At 47.8% G+C, this 17,929-nt stretch overlaps 6 protein-coding genes across 6 annotated transcripts; 4 read left to right on the forward strand and 2 right to left on the reverse strand.

Moving 5' to 3' along the window:
• Positions 1–1,228: 1,228 nt before the first annotated feature.
• On the forward strand, positions 1,229–3,018 carry F5891DRAFT_1126034 (pyridoxal phosphate-dependent transferase; the record flags this gene model as incomplete). The annotated part of the gene is made up of 7 exons (XM_041364036.1): positions 1,229–1,346; positions 1,401–1,751; positions 1,805–1,955; positions 2,006–2,103; positions 2,155–2,299; positions 2,352–2,871; positions 2,917–3,018. 7 exons carry the CDS (start codon positions 1,229–1,231, stop codon positions 3,016–3,018), a joined length of 1,485 nt encoding a protein of 494 aa, XP_041230781.1.
• Positions 3,019–4,390: 1,372 nt separating this feature from the next.
• On the reverse strand, positions 4,391–6,129 carry F5891DRAFT_1102610 (uncharacterized protein). Its single transcript, XM_041363603.1, has 4 exons — positions 5,719–6,129; positions 5,386–5,660; positions 4,867–5,323; positions 4,391–4,757 (listed from the first exon to the last, which is right to left on the reverse strand). Exons 1-4 carry the CDS (start codon positions 5,983–5,985, stop codon positions 4,587–4,589), a joined length of 1,170 nt encoding a protein of 389 aa, XP_041230782.1. The 5' UTR covers positions 5,986–6,129; the 3' UTR covers positions 4,391–4,586.
• A 1,946-nt stretch (positions 6,130–8,075) lies between these two features.
• F5891DRAFT_1008042 (N19M, NADH-ubiquinone oxidoreductase 9.5 kDa subunit) lies at positions 8,076–8,881 on the forward strand. The gene is made up of 5 exons (XM_041360516.1): positions 8,076–8,116; positions 8,176–8,314; positions 8,366–8,510; positions 8,576–8,655; positions 8,703–8,881. The coding sequence occupies exons 2-4, from the start codon at positions 8,270–8,272 to the stop codon at positions 8,620–8,622; spliced, it is 237 nt and encodes a 78-aa protein (XP_041230783.1). The 5' UTR covers positions 8,076–8,116; positions 8,176–8,269; the 3' UTR covers positions 8,623–8,655; positions 8,703–8,881.
• A 254-nt stretch (positions 8,882–9,135) lies between these two features.
• F5891DRAFT_1008054 (uncharacterized protein) lies at positions 9,136–11,457 on the reverse strand. The gene is made up of 16 exons (XM_041360517.1): positions 11,132–11,457; positions 11,055–11,064; positions 10,975–10,994; positions 10,888–10,920; positions 10,740–10,836; positions 10,651–10,679; positions 10,564–10,594; positions 10,471–10,503; positions 10,340–10,416; positions 10,230–10,284; positions 10,078–10,176; positions 9,918–10,031; positions 9,818–9,858; positions 9,735–9,760; positions 9,529–9,685; positions 9,136–9,475 (listed from the first exon to the last, which is right to left on the reverse strand). Exons 1-16 carry the CDS (start codon positions 11,234–11,236, stop codon positions 9,449–9,451), a joined length of 954 nt encoding a protein of 317 aa, XP_041230784.1. The 5' UTR covers positions 11,237–11,457; the 3' UTR covers positions 9,136–9,448.
• Positions 11,458–12,742: 1,285 nt separating this feature from the next.
• F5891DRAFT_1008072 (uncharacterized protein) lies at positions 12,743–15,294 on the forward strand. Its single transcript, XM_041360518.1, has 4 exons — positions 12,743–12,917; positions 12,972–13,010; positions 13,130–13,479; positions 13,638–15,294. The coding sequence occupies exons 3-4, from the start codon at positions 13,154–13,156 to the stop codon at positions 14,815–14,817; spliced, it is 1,506 nt and encodes a 501-aa protein (XP_041230785.1). The 5' UTR covers positions 12,743–12,917; positions 12,972–13,010; positions 13,130–13,153; the 3' UTR covers positions 14,818–15,294.
• Positions 15,295–15,670: 376 nt separating this feature from the next.
• Positions 15,671–17,860, forward strand: F5891DRAFT_1162073 (uncharacterized protein; the record flags this gene model as incomplete). The annotated part of the gene is made up of 12 exons (XM_041365276.1): positions 15,671–15,834; positions 15,898–15,928; positions 15,981–16,040; positions 16,089–16,346; positions 16,402–16,428; positions 16,486–16,723; positions 16,774–16,826; positions 16,856–16,902; positions 16,955–17,156; positions 17,208–17,380; positions 17,438–17,574; positions 17,622–17,860. The coding sequence occupies 12 exons, from the start codon at positions 15,671–15,673 to the stop codon at positions 17,858–17,860; spliced, it is 1,629 nt and encodes a 542-aa protein (XP_041230786.1).
• Positions 17,861–17,929: the final 69 nt, after the last annotated feature.

Raw genomic sequence — 17,929 nt, forward strand, 5'->3', positions numbered from 1 at the left:
AAACAACGGTGCTATAGCAAGGATAGACGAATCAAGCAAAGAAACCGTGGGCCAACCAACCTAGCAGGCTTACTAGTACGGGCGTAGCTATTTTGACGCGGTCGTGACGCAGCCGTGACGCGCGTGTGACGTGGCACTAACGCGGCCATTGATATTGACGCGCCATTCCTATATGCTTAACATTCGACTTCCAGATCAAGTTGGATGAGTTCACAGCCATTCCTTTGTTATTTTATTTGCTAGACATCTACAACTAGGTACATAAGCCAATGACTATTTTATTTTCCCACCGCCAGATTTGGGACGTAGTGAGTTGGATGATCTATCCAGACCACAGCGTTAATTTACTCGGGCTGCAGAAGGACTAACACTTCGGGTACGCCGGCGTGGTATACACTTTGTGTCTGTGCAGAGATTAAATAACTCCTGTGAGTGGTATCTCATGTATCGAGCGAGGGGTGACGCATTTGAGACAGAGTGTGCAGTGACATGTGAGGGCTGTCGATGCATCGATGAAGACCAATGTGCGCTTAATACAGATTGCTGACTCAAGGATGCATATTGTTTGGGTGCACACTCCTTCACATGCAACTACAGACTCGAGACTCACAGCACCGAGCTCACCATCACCTTGGATCAATAGATCTCAGTTCACACGGCCTATGAACCCTACAAATGCTATTCAGTTTAGCCAGTGGTACAGCACCTCCAAAAAATGTATCAAGAGTGGCTAGTGGTACGAAACACTCAGGCAGTGGCTACCAGAAACGGCAAGATGCACTCGGACGAATGACTCAGACATCAAAGAAGTCAATTGATCGTGTGCTGGCTGCCAAATCTGCCTCGAGTTCAAGCAGTGCTTCCGAGAAAATCCCTGATGGCCCGATGAAGAACCGGAAAAGACGCGTCGCAAAAAAGGAGATAGGTTTCCTCAGCACAGCCTATATATGCCGTGAAACATGTGTTGCGAAGAAGATTGATATGCACCAGCGACCAATACCTGCACAAGAGAAGGAGCAACTCGCGAAGCCGCCTCAGTGCCGCCTCACAGGCGCGTCACGACCGCACCTAGCCCCCTTAGTACCAGAAGTATCTTTACTTCTTCAAATCTGGCCTCTGGTATTAAGCCATCGACTCCAGAATGACTATCCTTCTCTCTCCCTTATCTCAATTCCATTCCATGCAGGAACGACAGACCGACGACAATGTTACCAGTAATAACGGTGTCATGGACCTTTCACATCACCTATCGGATGAGGCTAGGAATCGACTTGCCAACCCACTAAAAGATATCATGCGGGTGACCAGCGAGTGCTCAGTCACTGATCTAATCACTATGGCAAATGGTAATATCACTATCATGCACAGTGGTGAAATGTATTCAAACTAATACCTTCCAGGCGATCCTCATCATTCGCTCTATCCTTTCCAGCAAATCATGTACGAAGTACCATCTGTACAGGACCCATCTGATTCAGTCACCTCATGGAACAACTCTGGGCGAACGCAGATCATCCGTTCTTACAGAGATCAAGAGTGCGCACTACCCATTTGTAATGCCTTCCTGTATTCCCGCGCTGCTGGACTTGTACAGTGCAAAGATGCACTCACCGATTTCACAAACTTGATATTCGCTCCGCCGAATCATCATGTCATGTTGACATTCGGGAACTCTGATGGTCTCACAAAGATTTTTCGTCTCTTCGGCCAGAAGGGAGATCATTTCTTGACTGACGAGTTTTCTTTTCCTGGTCAGTGAGTAGACTATTTGATATTGTTCTGAGCTAATCTCGTTGTCCTGTAGGTATGACAAACTGTCCTCTCGCATATGGCGTCAAGTGGGTTGGTGTTAAGATGGATTCTGGTGGTATCATTCCTGAGGAGCTAGAAAAAGTCCTCATCAGATGGGATGAGGCAAAATTAGGACGACGACCTCGCCTTCTCTATATCGTTCCGTAAGCTTCTAAACTTCAGTCTGAATGCACACCACATAATGTATCATCAGGGTTGGCCAGAATCCGACTGGATCAACATTGAGCGTGGATCGTCGCAAGAAGATCTATGCCGTCGCGCAAATATGGGACTTAATTATCGTAGAAGACGGTATGTCGACCCAGCGGTGTCATCGCGCCTCGTCTGACATTCTTCTCGCAGATCCATACTATTTCCTGCGATACGATGTCCCTCAAACGAACTGCGCGTCAGCAGATCCTGATGAATTTATCAAGAATTTTATAAGCACTTTGATACCTACGTTCCTGTCAATGGATGTCGACGGCCGTGTGCTTCGTCTCGACACGTCAGCACGCCTAGTAACTGAGCTTAATCACTTTTTTGATCGTTGTCTGCAGGTTCAGCAAAGTGCTTGCTCCCGGAATGCGATTGGGTTGGATAACAAGCAACAAGCTTTTCCACCTGAAATTGGGAGAATATACGGATTCATCGACCCAGCCGCCGCACGCCTTCGGACAGATGTTCGTCACCGAGATGCTTAGCGAACACGGCTGGAAAATCGAGGGCTTCTGTCGGTGGCTGAGAAGCTTACGCCTGGACTACCAGAACCGCCTTGATTTCCTCCTAGACGTTTTCCAGCGCGAAGTAGAACCCACCGGTTATGCGAGCGTAAACCGACCTGAAGCAGGGATGTTCGTGTGGATAGAAGTATTTTTCGAGAAACATCCTCGGTTCGTTCGCGAGCGGTGTTCTGGTGGCTCGCCTGTTGTTGCGCGGACTAATACGGAATGCCTCCTAAAGGAGCTTTTTGAGAGGTTGATGAATATTCATGGCGTCGTGTTCATGCCAGCTTCTACGTTCGCTATCCCAGAAAATGCTCTGTGGGTGGAAAGCGATGGGCATGTGCCGTTGAGCGATGTGAGTGTCCTGGATTCAGCAGTACTTTGATTGACTCCGCGACAGCGCACCAGGTTTCTACGCGCAACGTTCGCTGGTACGGAGGATATCATCGAAAAGGGCATGATACGCCTTGGCAAGGGTTTACGAGAATTCTTTCAAGAATAGCAGGAAGAGCATTCGCAGTGATTACAAGTACACGCAACATTAAACGTACATGTGTTCACGAAGCTCGTGATGAAAGAATGAATCGCGATCACAAATGTACGGGATCTTCGAGCGTCAACGTCTTGTCAGCGACACGCCTCATGAACTGTATGCCGCCAGTGAGAAGACACCAGTACAGTGCATGTGAGGAATATTCACGCTGATTGCAATAGACAGCTTATTAGCACAGCACCACCCAGCCAGCATTGCATACGTACACCACATACAGCATCCTAGTGTGACGCATCTAGTAGGCCATTTGAACGTCAGTGCAACTTCTCACCCATGCTTACAACACAAGCTACATACACTTGAGGTCATTGGTGACCAGTGTTGCCTCTGTCCTGAATTACCGGCTGTTCTTCAAATGGGGGGACTCTGCTCACCCAGATCAATTCGGTCTATAACATCGAGTTACTCTTAGCGAGATGGTTGCTCCAGTGATGGCTGCTCCAGTGATGGCAATTAATTTACCTCTCGTCCGAGCGTAAGTACTAGAAATATCTGGTTCATCAGCGTTTTCTCGAATACTCACTTCATTACTCGCCATAATCATATATCACCACAGCAGAGGAGGCAACTATGAACCCACAGTCCGAATTAGATCAGGACGTCACCGACATCATCCAACCGATTTGTACAAACCTAGCAAATAGCTGAAGAAACGAAACGAACTGACTGCTGGCCATCAATTGGGATCATTTGAGACCAGAGTCATATTTGAGGGATGTGTATAAGTGAGTGATGAACCTGGAGTGATGGATCGTGATGCCACTAATATGAGGCTCGAAAATTAGCTGCTTTTAAGCGTTTGTTTAATAACTTGTAATTCGGGCAAGCACTAGCGTATGTGCCCTAGGTCTTCAAGGCGCAGTACTTGGAACCATCGATTGATCGTACGATTGATATTTGAGACTCCTTTGGTGCTAGCATGTTGGGGCTGCACGGATGAACGTAGGCCATCACGAACCCAAGTCATAATGACAATTTCCGACTCGTGTGGTCTTGCAATTCTCTGGCGCATGCGCCTTAAGCCCATAGACTTTAACACATTGGATATCATTCCTTGTGTCATTATCAGACATGTCAGCACAGCGACGGTTGTAGGGTCTTCACATAAAACGCTTTTCGCAGGATGAATAAGGCATGGTTTCTGATTATGATAATAGTTGTGACTTACCAACAACTAGCCTGGCCCGCAAAGAGGATCATTAGCAGGGATAATTTATCTGTAGCATTGGTTGGCACGCTTTATGTTAGTGGTGCATTCGATTTCTTACGCTTCGTAAATCACTGGCACTGCTAGCTGTTCAGAGAATGTCAAACGAATTCACAAGGCGCACATTAGTGAGATTGAACAGATCGTGATGACTACCTGAGTGATTGTTAAGGCCATCCGCTCAATCCAGTAAAGGCAAATGGTCGATAAGACATATCCCTCACAACAAAGACACTGGAATAATTGCGCCAGGTAAACTGATATGAAACAGCTGTGAGGTAGAACACGAGCCACAATTTGTGACATCGTGTTATGACATTTCAACGTCCTCATCATCGCTGGCATCCTCCCAACCATCCCCGTCGCCCTCTTCATCATCTTGGATCGGGGACGGCGTGATGCCTAGTGCATCGAGGGTTCCAAGAAGTTCTTGGACATGTTCTAATATAGGCGTGTCTGGATCTGACTGCGACTTGTGCAACTGGATCCGAAAAAGTCAGTACTCAGATATTGACTCGCAATGAATGAAAGGAGGCTGCGCGGTCATTACAGCAGGACTTGCAAGATGCGTATAAATGAGACTGACTGACCATTTGGCAAGTTTCTAAGCAGTCCCTTGAGTCTCTAGCTATATCCTCCCAGGTCAGCCCTTCACTTCCTTCTACTTCACCTCCTTCTTTCTGGCGTTCGGCCACCAGCCACCACCCCCATCCCATAAGGTACCAGCCTTCTACTGAGGAATCGTCGGACGCAAGAACATTTTCCAAAACATCAAGAGCATCATGGTAAGCGCCGCACTCCAGGAGTAGCTTGGCGCGCGCAAGCCGCACGGAAAGAGGAAGTGCCGCAACCAATGCTTGATTGCGCGCAGGAGGGGCGTTTGGAGAGGAGGGTGGGAAAGTAAGAAGTGCAGCTAGGGCCTCCTCCGTTTTTTCTTGACTGAGGCGGACGCTAGCAAGACATTGCAAAGCCTCAAGATCATGTGGATCGATCTGTAGAGCATTGGCCAGAAGGGAATCGCATGTTGACGATGCAGCAGGATCGAAGCTTTTGTTCAGAACATGTCAAATCTTTCACAAAGCTTTCCGATTGGCAAATTGAGGACGCACCATAGATCATACTCAGGATCCATCCATACCTCGACCATTCCAACGTAAGCCCTCACGATATTGCTTCTCACCTCATCCTCTCCTTCGTCATGTTCATCCTCCTGGGCGGGTAGAGGTGCTTTGCCTTTGAGTTGTGTCTGAAGGATGTCGATGGCTGCCTGATAGTGTTTCAAAGCAGTGTGCGGATCCGCAGAGAGTTGTGCAAGATAAAGATGCGCTGAAGGTGGCGGAGGCGTAGGAGCTGTTGGATGTGGCGGGAGTAATGATAAAAACAACTAAAGGCAAGTAAATGATCAGGTGTATAACCCAAGTCAAGAGATAACATCTACTTACCTCTCTCGCTTCGTCCACTTCCCCGGTTTCGAGGAGCACTACGCCCATCATCTCCTTCGCTTGATTTTTTTCGCTCACTGACCCATCATCCCTGACAAGAGCACGATCGATGAATTTGCGTGCCAGAGGAAAGTCGCACTGTACGATGAGCTCTTGAGCCTTGTCAAGGAGAGCAGAAATGGCTGGAGCTGCTGAGCTCGACGAGGATTGTGAAGAGTTCATCACAGCGGATACAGACTTCTTGGCTTTCGTGCGTGTTCGGCCCATTTTGAGAGTCGCAATCAAAGGATATGCGAGATTCGAGAATCGAGAGTCAACATTTGATTGATCGAGTATAAGTGGTAGGACCCCAGAAACCACAGTCAGCTCTAAGGAAATCCTTGGCAGCCCAATGGCAGCCCGAGGTTCACCCAAATTCCTGCCGTCGCTAGAGGCACCCTCAAATAATATTAATATCGCATTCTGTAGTGTCACGTCTATGCATGTTTTTCCAACTTGGCTCATGCACATGTTTAGCATCATGCTCGATGTGCCGCGACGGTCAACCATACCTGGAGAGAGATCATGTTACCTGCCTGGTTTAACGTGAATGTTTGAAAATCAGTGTCAGGCTCGACCATAGGGAACCGAAGGAAGATATCTCCCGTCTCGCATTGAGCGCACAATATCTCTGAACTTGTGAGCTGCTGATTCTGCAACACTTCTAATTCTTCGAACGATTGGCCAGCAGAACAAAATCCCAAATTCAAGCACATACCGTTTTGGATTCCTTGTGGGTGTGGCGGCTGTACTCACTCTCAAGATACTGCATCCCGCTTGGAGTTCAGCTGCAATATCCATATGGTCACGCAGTGCCTTGTTCCTCGATTGCGCTGGGCTCATGACAAGCTTATAGAGTCGCCAGTCGGTCCATGAATTATATTCGCCCTGTACCAGGCACTTTCCAGTAACTTTTGTCTTCTCTTTGATCCACTACAATCGTGTCCCAGTTGCGTTAATAGGTCTGTATCGATAGGCTTCCTTGCTGGTAGGTCACCGTTCTTGTGTTTTCAGCACCTGAATGGCTTACTCCGTGGTAGAAGGATCATCAAATGTGGAGTTAGGAGGACGAACAAAAAGCAATTCTCGCGATCACCGACAGAAGATTCTCGACTCCAGCCCAGCGGGTTTGGATAAGAATAAGTGATAGCGTACGATCGCACGATTCAGGGCCTTCACACCAAATTCGACCAAGCTATGCTGAAGGAGTAAAGCTTTCCGAATGAGAATAACGACCCTGCAGTCAAGATCTGCGATGCGCAGCATGAAGTCCGAGTCGCTGATAAGCAGAAACCCAGTGAATATACAGCTTATTGTCTATATTGGCAACACCTGCGAAAGGGACGACCCCAAGGTAGCTGAAAAGAGATATTTGACGTCGCTTTCCGCTATACCATCCGTCATCACGGAGGAGCCCAAAACGCTCGACATCAGAAAACTGCTCCAACTGGATCTCTGGCGGAGATCCCAATGGTCCACAATCACTTTCCGCCGCATCATCGTCTACAAAGCCACAGAAACTGATCTCTTAGAAGGTTGAAACTTCCATGGTTGGCATTTTCACGCAACATGTCCTCTCTTTCCTGCACTTCTCGTGCAGGCCTGACAAGATCCCTTCGGCTCCGCAAAATATGCGGCCGACAATCTAGACATCAAACACCTATATACCTCAAATTTTGTATCTCCACTTATATTCGTGGGTCCTGCTTGTTCGGGATTAACCAAATCGCCGATTTAGTAACTCAAACAATTGACTGGGTTCCTCGTCTTTCAGTACTCACAGGAGCGATTTCTCACCGCTGGCAGATCTAAGATACCTCACTTCATCGCCTATGTCCTCCGCCACACTTTGTTCTAACTTCTCTGACACTGGTCCCTTTCCAGCGCGTTCCCACCGCTCGCAGGAAATTTGACGCTGTAAAACGCACTACACAAGGTAGGGAAAATGCGTCCGAGTCCAGTATGACCAACATACATTCGCATATAAGATATGCATTTACACTGCCAAAGCTTTTAACAAGACTTGTGGACCAGGGGGCAGTGTTTGCAATTTGATTCACATACGCAAAAGAGAGGACGAATTTCACCAGCAGGTGTTGATGCTGTCAAAGCAGCAACAAGTCAACGCCTAGGACAAAGTAGAAACACATTATTTATGAGGATTTATATGTGATCAAATCAATCTGACGGCCGGGACAGTACGAAGACATCTTGCTTTTGTGTGTTCTTTATGGCAATAACCTATCCGCCGGAATCGCCTTTTGAACCTGTGATATCCTCAATTCCATTATATTCCACCTAAGCTCTATCCAGGAAGCAAAATCGATTAGTGGAACGATTAAACAATTCATCCACATAAGTAAGCTGATAGACAAGTGCCATGCTTGAATGGTTGTTTATTCATGTTTAATTGTAAAGCCTTTACACAACAAGTGCAAACAAATACGACCTCTTCCGAACCTCGAAGTTGCAGCAGGCCCCCAAATCCTGGTGTCTGCATTGTTCTCATCTCATGGCGTCCATTTTTTCTCCTTTCCGAAGAGGCTACAGGCATCTGGTACGTACTATTTGACCTGAAGTGTTAATATCCTTGGCCAACACTCCCTAGCAATACCTCGCACATGAACAGCCAGTCATCTTTTACTCTTGCGTCATCGGGCTCGCAGGACCAGTGCTTGCTCTGACTGTACCCGCAGTCAGAAGGAATTGGCTCGGATACACTCCCGCGGAGCCCATACCTACCTCATATCCTTGTACGTCGTTAGCCATACGGTTTTGGTTCGCATCGTGTTGATCTAAATGCGACTCTTCACCTCAGTGCCGAAACGGCCGAGAAAGCCTGTACAAGGCTATGAGGACGAGTAGAGTAATTGATGGCTGGGATAGAATCATAGATAGGTATGTTTACTCCATTGCTGCTATGCATTTCATTGACAAACAATCAGTTCATAAAAGTCGTTTCATTATACCGACTGCTATACGTGTGTATTAGGCAAGCTATCGGAGTCTCCTTTCATCGCCTTGACCAAATACCATGGATTTCCTTGCGAGAATATACTAATGGTGTGTGTCAACCGGTGTCACTCTTGCATTGTCACCCGGACGGACCACCAATTACGCCGAATGTGTGTTGTCGTGCTTGAGTAGCGCAGCCCCAAGTCATGGGTTCTCCCCGGACTAGAAATCTGATGGCGTTCGGGGCCCTTTTTTGCGATTTCACCTCAAATGTTAGGAATGGCATTTCCATCACATCAGCCCTTGATGAGCTCTCCGAAGCGTATGGTGCGTCAGCGGAGCATGTATAGACACCGCAATCATACCAACAAGAACCTTATCAGGTCAGTAAATTCTCCCTTTAAGATTCTCATACGCGCAGCCGTTTCCGCGGTCGGAACTTTGATTGCATTTCACCCTCTCCATAAATCCGAGCTCACCGAGATAAATCCACCCTAAAGATGAACATAATGAAATGGTTGTGCAGATCAAATCATCTGGCATTAATTGAGTCTACGTCCGATGGCTTGCTATGGAGTTTTAACTAAAACAGCAAATCTCATGCTGCTCGAGGGTTATCGCCGTGCTCGCTCCTATGTGTCAGCGAGGGAGTCTTGTGGCGACATAGTATGTCCATTCGCATAAGAGGGTGTTGTCACCGGAATGGTCGTTGTCCAGAGGAGTATGATCCCGATCTTTATTTCCCAAAAGGTTCGTCCAGATACTTAATTGCTGCTTGTCAAGTTGGATGAACCATGAAATAGCAGCATTACTTACATAACTAACCGCACTTTGGACAGTCCGGGACTGTAATGGTGAAGGAGTACTGAATGTGGTCAGGGAAAATTCATCTGGATGGGCATAGTCTGCATTGTATTTCCATAGCGCTCGGTGCATCCTTGTGACCAGCGCGGCATGGACGGTAATTTGTATACTTCTTAGGCGGTCAGCGTGGTAAATTGTCGACAAAATCTGACACCGACCTGGACACCAAATCAGAGTATGATGGCTGTACGCCGATCAAATCAGTAATATTCAAGTCAACTTTAAAAAATCAGGTACTGACAGGAAATATTGCAATCGCAACTATGAGCACGCCGGAAGATCCTACGAGTCAAACGCGGTATTACACTTTGTGCCTGAGGGAAAAGAATGACAAAACTTACCAACTCCGCACAAAAAGTAGAATATATTATGCTGCACAAGGACCCTAAGCACGTTGGCACTCCGTTCACGTCGGTATCTAGCAATGGCTTGATACAACGTCAAACACAATATTTCTGGAATCGGTTAGATGGTATTCGAACAATGTCGCATGGCTCTCACCTAACTCGGCGATGATCATAAGGACATACACATAAAGTACAGCAGAGGTTTCACCCGTCTTGGAACAGCCCGGTAACCCGGTGGCAACCCAATTGGTGACTAAAAGTCAATATTCATCAGATGGTTTACGGAATATCAGGAGGGGCGCCTACTGGTCGTCGAGGCATTGTATTTCACAAGAATACCAACTATGGGCGTCAGGAGAAACTAAGGCGATTAAGCGATGCGAAAAGCACGAGGACAGGGACATGACAAATCTTACAGTAACACTGACGATGAACGTCCATAACACCCGTTTTGAGCGGTCCCAAATGACATATGTGCGTGCAAAAAATATGCCTTGATACCACATGATCAGTCTTGTCTGTGGCACATGACGCAGATAAGGCATACTCTCTGCTGAGACAATTATCACGATACCGAGATCTGCGGAACATGACTTGGGTCAGATGACTGGCGTTGACAACCAAATTGGCCACTGCTTACACGAATTCATGGAATACAACGTTTGACACATCTACACAAGGGTCGTTTAAAGGGCACCAAGTCCGGTGAGAGTCGACGCGGACTTACGCTGAGCGATGGATTTTTTTCCAGTGTCCCTTGATAAGATTGATAAATGGGGCATGTCAAGACAGAGAAGGCAACTCAAACAGACTCACGGCTTGAGATTACAGTTAGATAAAGGAAAGGTACATATCGACACACGAGATAGAGATATTTGACGATTCTCCAGGTCGATCCCGTAACAAATGACAGCTGACAATGGTGTCATCGCTGATAGAATTGCCTTCATAGTGGAGCTCGCACCTCTTCATCCAATGTAATGACGTAGTCATAAGCCTCAATTGACCGAAATTTTAGTTGGAGAAGGAGTAATATGGCCGCATTACCTACCCACAGGGTACATAAAGCCACTGCCAAGACGGTTTTGGGTCAGTATGCGGTGTGACATGGCGTAGCATGATAAGACATACCGTAAGCATACTACGTCGTCGAAGAGCCTCATCAGAACGATTCAATATCTTACGAGATCGCCGATGGGTAAACCCACCTTGGTTTTGACGAGAACATCGGGGTTTGCCACGTTTACACTCAGTTGCGCTATGGAAGTAAGCATGAAGCGCTGAGCGAAAGAGAGGGTGAAGCCCCAAAGCATTTTTCCATCCGGGACATTTCCGATCCTCGCGCTTCGAAAATGCTTTTCGCCTATTTGCCAGGCGGATAAAAGGGAAAGTCATCGCGAAGACAACGGTCCGAGTTCTCCATTTGCCTAATTGAGGGATGCGCCACAGCAAGTGCTCGTATCACCACAAGAGCTTCATCATTCGTTCATTCCTTCGCACTCGAATTTCTCATGACTGCGCGGATATGAAGTGCCTACAAGCAAACATGGAAAAGTGAGGACCTTGAACGGAGGTTGGATATTCAAATGGCGCTGACTTCTGAATCTCTTGTACAACGATGCTCTTAACGTTGTTCGTATCAGCTATTGCCGGTATCACTATCGAGTACATCGTCAAACGGAGCCGCGATTCCAACTACCAAATGCGCGGTCGTGATACCACAGGCAATCAATCTGTGCGATCTAGTCCAGTCCAATTCTTTTGAATTAGACTACCGGGATAAACTGACCTATCTGCGTGAATGTAGTTCCCCGATCAATCTATATCTTATTCGAAACCACGAGCGCCAGGAGGCACCAGGCAACAGGACATCCGTCACCTGAACTCTACAGGGCTGCCCGAGATCTGCGAATCATGCACCATCGAAGTTAGTGTTCTTCATGTTATACTTACTTGCGGAGGATATCAAAACTCTTTCCTGTTTCCGGCGCCACAACTTGATATCGACAATTGATCGTCCAAGTACGTACTTCTGTACAACGAGTTCACAACGCCTGAGTAACTGAGCAACAAGTCAATGAAGCAGGGCAGGACGCAAAACGCCGAAGTGGCCTGTCAAGTCATTAATTTTCATTTCGCCAGTCACTATGCCATCGCACCTTCAAACTTATTCTACATTCAAAAGGAGTTAAAACATTGCGGTGGAGCACTGAGAAGTCGCTAGGGGAAAAATGGTCTGCCTAGTAAGTCTGCCTAATAGTTAGCAGACGGAGAATACAGAGAATACGGGGAATTCTAGTTCCACGGTGCTCCACGCCGTCAGTTGACGATTAAGCGACCTTAGCGAAGAAGTAGTAATGACCGGCCATTGCTGAACGTCGGACACATGGTAAAAGGGATCCATAGCCACTGCGAAGCCTCGTGCACTACCTCGTTCAACGGTGAACTTTGAAGAATGCCCAAACGTGGCTAGCGAAGCACTGATCATTGGATGATGATCAATGATGGAAGCTACGAGTTTTCGACTCCTTTGATCCATTGAGCTTTTTCGTTAAAGTTCTCAGCGGCCTTGCAGCGGTCCATAAAACGATATGACTGCTTCTCGCCGAATGGTGTGATACTGACCTGACCTGACCTGCTTTTGTATATATAAAGGATTTAGATATAAATTAGATGTCATCCAAAATTTATGTCAAAATTTCATTCATTGCATTGAAACATTTTGGAGGAGAAATACATACGACGCGGAGTATTGGTCGGCCATAGGCACTACCGCCCTAACGGCGCTTTGTTATAGTTTTTTTTAAAGAGAAGCCTTACGAGCGCTTACACTGACGTTTGACGAACTCTTTCTCGACCTCCAAGCCATCAAAAAAATTTATCGCCATTCATACCCGCGTAGAAGTCTTTTTGTTGCGGAACCGTGTAAGAAAATATTAACAACTGCAGGGAAACATGCTTCAAAGTTTCGAATATTTGTCTATTAGCCTACTAGGTGTGCCCTCACTATAGCTAGGTACCAATTCCGAATATGTTTATCCACCCCTTGTGGTTTAGCCTGTGACGTTCCGTTAGACCTCGGTTACTGTAAGTCGAACAAGGTCCGTCACGCTTGCTCCTCCCCATACCGTGTGTTAACTTATTCCCGTTTCACTTAAAAGGGCAGACACCCAACTTGTCCTCCCCTTCCTTACTCCCGGTTCTAGTTCATCGCTGGCCAGACCATAATTATGCCATCTATTATCGGCTTTGATACTTTTCGCCTTCGCTGGTGGTCAAAGTCTTCTGCCAAACCACTTCCACCTCCTAGCGAGGACGACAGCGACCGCTCATGTTCACCTGAAAAGGTCGAGCGTCGTACGAGTTTCCACATCAGCACTCCAAAGAACGTCCGCCAACCCCCGCACCGACCCCGGGATGTTCAAAAGGCACTACCCGGAATACCTACAACGAGCACAAGCAAAGTTTTTCATGATGAAGTGGTGAACGAAAAGTCTAGTGATCATTTCCTCGAGCAACCAGTTGAGGCAACCGAGAAGCTCGTCGGTCTCCTAAGGTAAGTTTCGGTCATCTCTTACCATGGCACTTGTGCGGAGGTTGTTGCAGTAATACATGTTCTTGGAACTCCAACTTCTCTTCTCTCTTATTCGCTTTTCATCTCGGACTCTGTTCCGAGGGTTTTATCTACCAATTAGTTGACATTTCTTTTTACAGGTCAAATACTGATATCCATAAATCATTACCGCCCACAACGAAACCATCACCTACCATGAAACCGTCGTTGATTCGTCGCGTAACATCTAGGTTACACATCACAGTTCCGGCAACTTCCTCATCTTCGCAGCTTGGGTCGTCACCCCCGCGTCCAACACGTGCCCCAGCTGGTGTGGGGCACTCGGGCTCTTCCCGACCTCCTCGATCACCACGCGTCACTCCTGTTCATTCTCCCACACTTCCTAACTCTTTTGTCTCTCGTGAGAATCGTCAGGCTGCGCTGCGCGAGCGTGGTTTGCTCCCGCCTATGAAAGATCTTAGCCAACAAGAGCGTGAGGCCGACGAGCGCTTAGCTCCCGTTCCCGCCCCTGACAAAGCCCAGAGTGGCTTCAGTGCGGCATCAAGGATCAAGGAAGAATGGATGTCCGCAAATCGTTCGTCTGAAACACGTGCCTCGGATTCTGTCTACCCAAGACAGCTGCCCAGCTTTAGTGCGCTGGCATCAGGGGTGTCATATTCGGCATCTTCTTCACTACCCCAGTCCTCAGCATGTGATTCCGATTGCGCTCGCGCGGACCTTGGTGCCGAGATGCCATTCAGAGCAAGATCCTCAATTTCCAGTAGCGTCCCACCACTATCCCCATCTTCACACCTAGAAGTACTCGAAGAGGAGCCTGCAGAGCATGCGCTTCCAACACCGCGGCCGCCACCGCACCATGTTCAGCCGCCCATAATTACGTCCACCCCAGTGGAGAATTCTTTTCCCCCAGATCACGCCATTCTTGTCGAAAGTCCTATTTCTTGCACGTTCTCTAGCTCTCTAGGATCACCATCTCAGCCGGACACATCCCCTCCGGTTATACTAGACAAGGAGAACTTGTGTTCTCCACTCCCGGTCCCTCCATCCCGGCGGCGTACATCAGAGTCAAATGTTCGCAGGCGCTCATCGGTCTCAACACATCTGTCCAGATTCGGCACTAACTCGCTCACCAATTTGCGGCGCTCGGTGACTGGGAGTTTAAGGTCCAATGCGGATCTATCCAGTACTTCCAGTCAACATTCCTCTCCACGGGTATCTATCAGGCCGACGATGCATAACCGTGGAAGCATATTATCTGAGACCAAGGGTATCCAAGACGCAGAGAGTCGCCGACTGAGTGAACTTGCATTCTTGGATTGATCACGCGGATCTTCGGATTCAAGGGTTGATGCTCCTTGCCTCGTGACTACTGTTAAACAAATTAGCTGTTCTCGCGCATCGTTACAATTTGAAACACGCCCTCCATTCTTTTACGGGTCACGCATAATCCTTGGCACTTCCTTTTCGGACACTCACACACGTCGCCGTCCACATTCATTCCCAAGGCTTTTAAAGGCATACATAGCGCCTATTCATCCATCCAATATGAAAACCTCGTTGCATACTTTTTGCATGTACTTTTAAACCCGTTATCGGTCGAATCACTTTTGCGATCTGATATCCCCGCTCACTACATTCGTCGGTCACGTTAATTCCTTGGGTTAGTAATAAGCACAACCCGTTCTCTCCTTTGATACAGATTAATTCACTGTATACTAGTAATCGATTACGTTTCAGCATACCTAATGGATGAGATACCTACCAGTCCAATTTGAGATATCTTGATCATAGTCTGAACGAGCGCTAGAAACACATCACGAGTACGGCACCATCGTGCATCATGGTTAGTCGACGCATAACTTGTATCGTGAGTACGCCACTTGCCCGCACTAGAGTGTAATATGCCGGCCACGCCTAGACGAGTCGACCTCGCCGACACGTAACAATTACAGTAACAAACGCACCAGCCCATCGATGGTCTGGCCTCGTGTAGACCAATTGCCCCCGCCTCAAAGTCTTGGGCTCGTCAGTTAACGTCAGCTTCCACCACCACATTCCCAAAAATCTGACTTTCTTCGCCTTAGCGTCTTCCGGGCCAATCATCTCATCTACATCAACGGCAGAGACGCCACACATCAACTAGTGCTCGAAGCTTCCTTCCTGGTTTTCGAACATGCCCGAACCAACAGCCGCACAGCTCAAGGACGAAGGCAACGAGTCATTCAAGAAGCACGACTACATCGGGGCGATCATCAAATACACCGAAGCCATCGCTTTGGATGATAAGAATGCTGTTCTATATGCAAACCGCGCCGCTTGCCACCATGCCTTGAACAAGTGAGTATGGTGTTATTATTATGTTATGTATTTTAAGCTGTGTTGATTTCGATTTTTAAATAGATATCTAGATGCTGTGGACGATGCGCATATGGTACCCCTTCTACGGTCGTGGATGCTGCATGGACTGTTAATACGTGTGTTAGGCTACAGAGATCGATCCGGGCTATGCGAAAGCGTGGTCGCGATTGGCGGCGTCCAGAGACGTATGTTCTTTGAGTCCCGATTAGGCTGGGCTTACTTGCTGTGCGTAGGCGCTTGCGGATTGGAGGGAAAGCGCTCATGCTTGGCAAAAGGCGTTGGATGCGCTGCCAAACACTAATCTCAGCCCCGTGGAGCGACAACAAAAAGAGCAGTATAGTGCTAATCTGAAAGCAGCGAATGCGCGTTTAAATGGGCCGCCTATCGTCCCTCTCTCGATGAATGAGAAATTGGGCAAGTTCCCTTGGCAGATCGCGACGGATATGCTTCCTGAGCTCCGGAGAGCGGGTCCTGCAAAAGTGTCTAGCAGCGTGAGCTTGAGTCGTAGTCTTGTATGCTTTCACTGAGTGTTGTCGGTGGGTGCAGGCTTGGGTTATCGCACTTGCGTATGAGGTGATATTTGGGAATTTTCCATAAATGGCGGTATGCTGACAGAGAAGTCTTTACTAGGAATTCAGCAAAGGGGTAGAATCGATGAAGGGAATGAAAATAATTCCTCAGTCTGAAAAACCAGGCACTTTTGTGCACCGCGGAAACCTAGAGGCGAGTTCAGATTGTTCTATGTCCTTGTTGTATTTTGGTGTTTACACGGCGCAGGGGCTGACGGACTTGAGCAATGGTTTTATGCGTGACGATCGCGTGTTCCATATCAATCAACCTAATTGGATTGAGATGTACAATCAACAAGGTGATCTTATGCTATCATCGCTTGTCGAAATTGTACTAATCAAAGTACAGTCTATTTCGAAGTCACGGCTCGCAAGGCGTGGGACTCTGAAGGACTCGAGACCGTCAAGAACTGGCACAGAAACGCTTGAAGGAGAATGGCTGGGATGATGTCCGCCCCGCATTGGCCGTGACCGTTCGGTGCGCAAGGTCGGGTTCTATCTTCAAAAACTTTGCTGATCAGTCGCTTTAGCGCATGGTTAATGAGAGCTGCATTCGAAGGCGGTTTAAGAGATCAACCTCAGGCTGGTGTCCAGTATTACAGACGAGCTCTCGACTTGGTCGAATGGGGCAGAACCATCTGGAAGGATGTTCCCAAGTCCAGCAGAGGAGCGATTTTCGAGCATTCGTTCTTGATAGGCATCCGGAGTATGTACCTCAAGATGTTCATGAACGTAGGTCGCGCATCGCTATATTTTTTGGACGCAAATTAAACCCCATGGCAGGCTTACACCGACGACCCTGGCTTGGACTCCAAGTTCCCTCTTGAACAGCTAAAGGAAGAAGCTGAGTACCTTGTCAAAGAGAGCGAGATAGCTGTACAGACGCGTGGTGATGAGCCGGTTGACCCCGGCTTCATATCATCTTTCATCGTGTACCCCAACGGACTTGCTCATGCGTATGCTCTCCCTCTGCGCGCCTCCGGTCCTGTGCTAACCATCGCCTCGCTTCGCAGGATGATCGGATTCTATCACGTGCAAATGGCCCGATACGCTACTAATCCTGTGGAAAAAATGTTTAGCTATGTGAAAGGTGCAGGAGAGTACACGCACGCATCCAGCAAATACCCCGAGGATGACGAATTGTGCGCATGTGGGTGATCCAGCGCAGACTGCACGCGTTTCATGACCATTTTCCAGGGTACTTAAATTGCACGATGGATTGCATGCGAAATGCCGGCGTCCCGATTGAAAACTTCCTCATGATAGCGACCGGCTTACGGGATTCAGTACCCAAGATGCAAAAAATATGGGCGGTCTCTGAGCTGGCGATGGGTGGCAGAGACCAGAAGATACAAGCGAATCTGGATAGGGCGGATGAACTCATGAGGCGCGTCGCTGACAAGACGTTGACGCTCGAAGATCCTGTGCCTTTGTGATCGCGATTCATTCTTTCATCACGGATTTCATGGACGCATGTACTTTTAATGTTGCGTGTACTTGTAATC

This window comes from Suillus fuscotomentosus (genome assembly GCF_016647785.1).
Source record: "Suillus fuscotomentosus strain FC203 chromosome Unknown F5891scaffold_7, whole genome shotgun sequence".
Classification (NCBI taxonomy): domain Eukaryota; kingdom Fungi; phylum Basidiomycota; class Agaricomycetes; order Boletales; family Suillaceae; genus Suillus; species Suillus fuscotomentosus.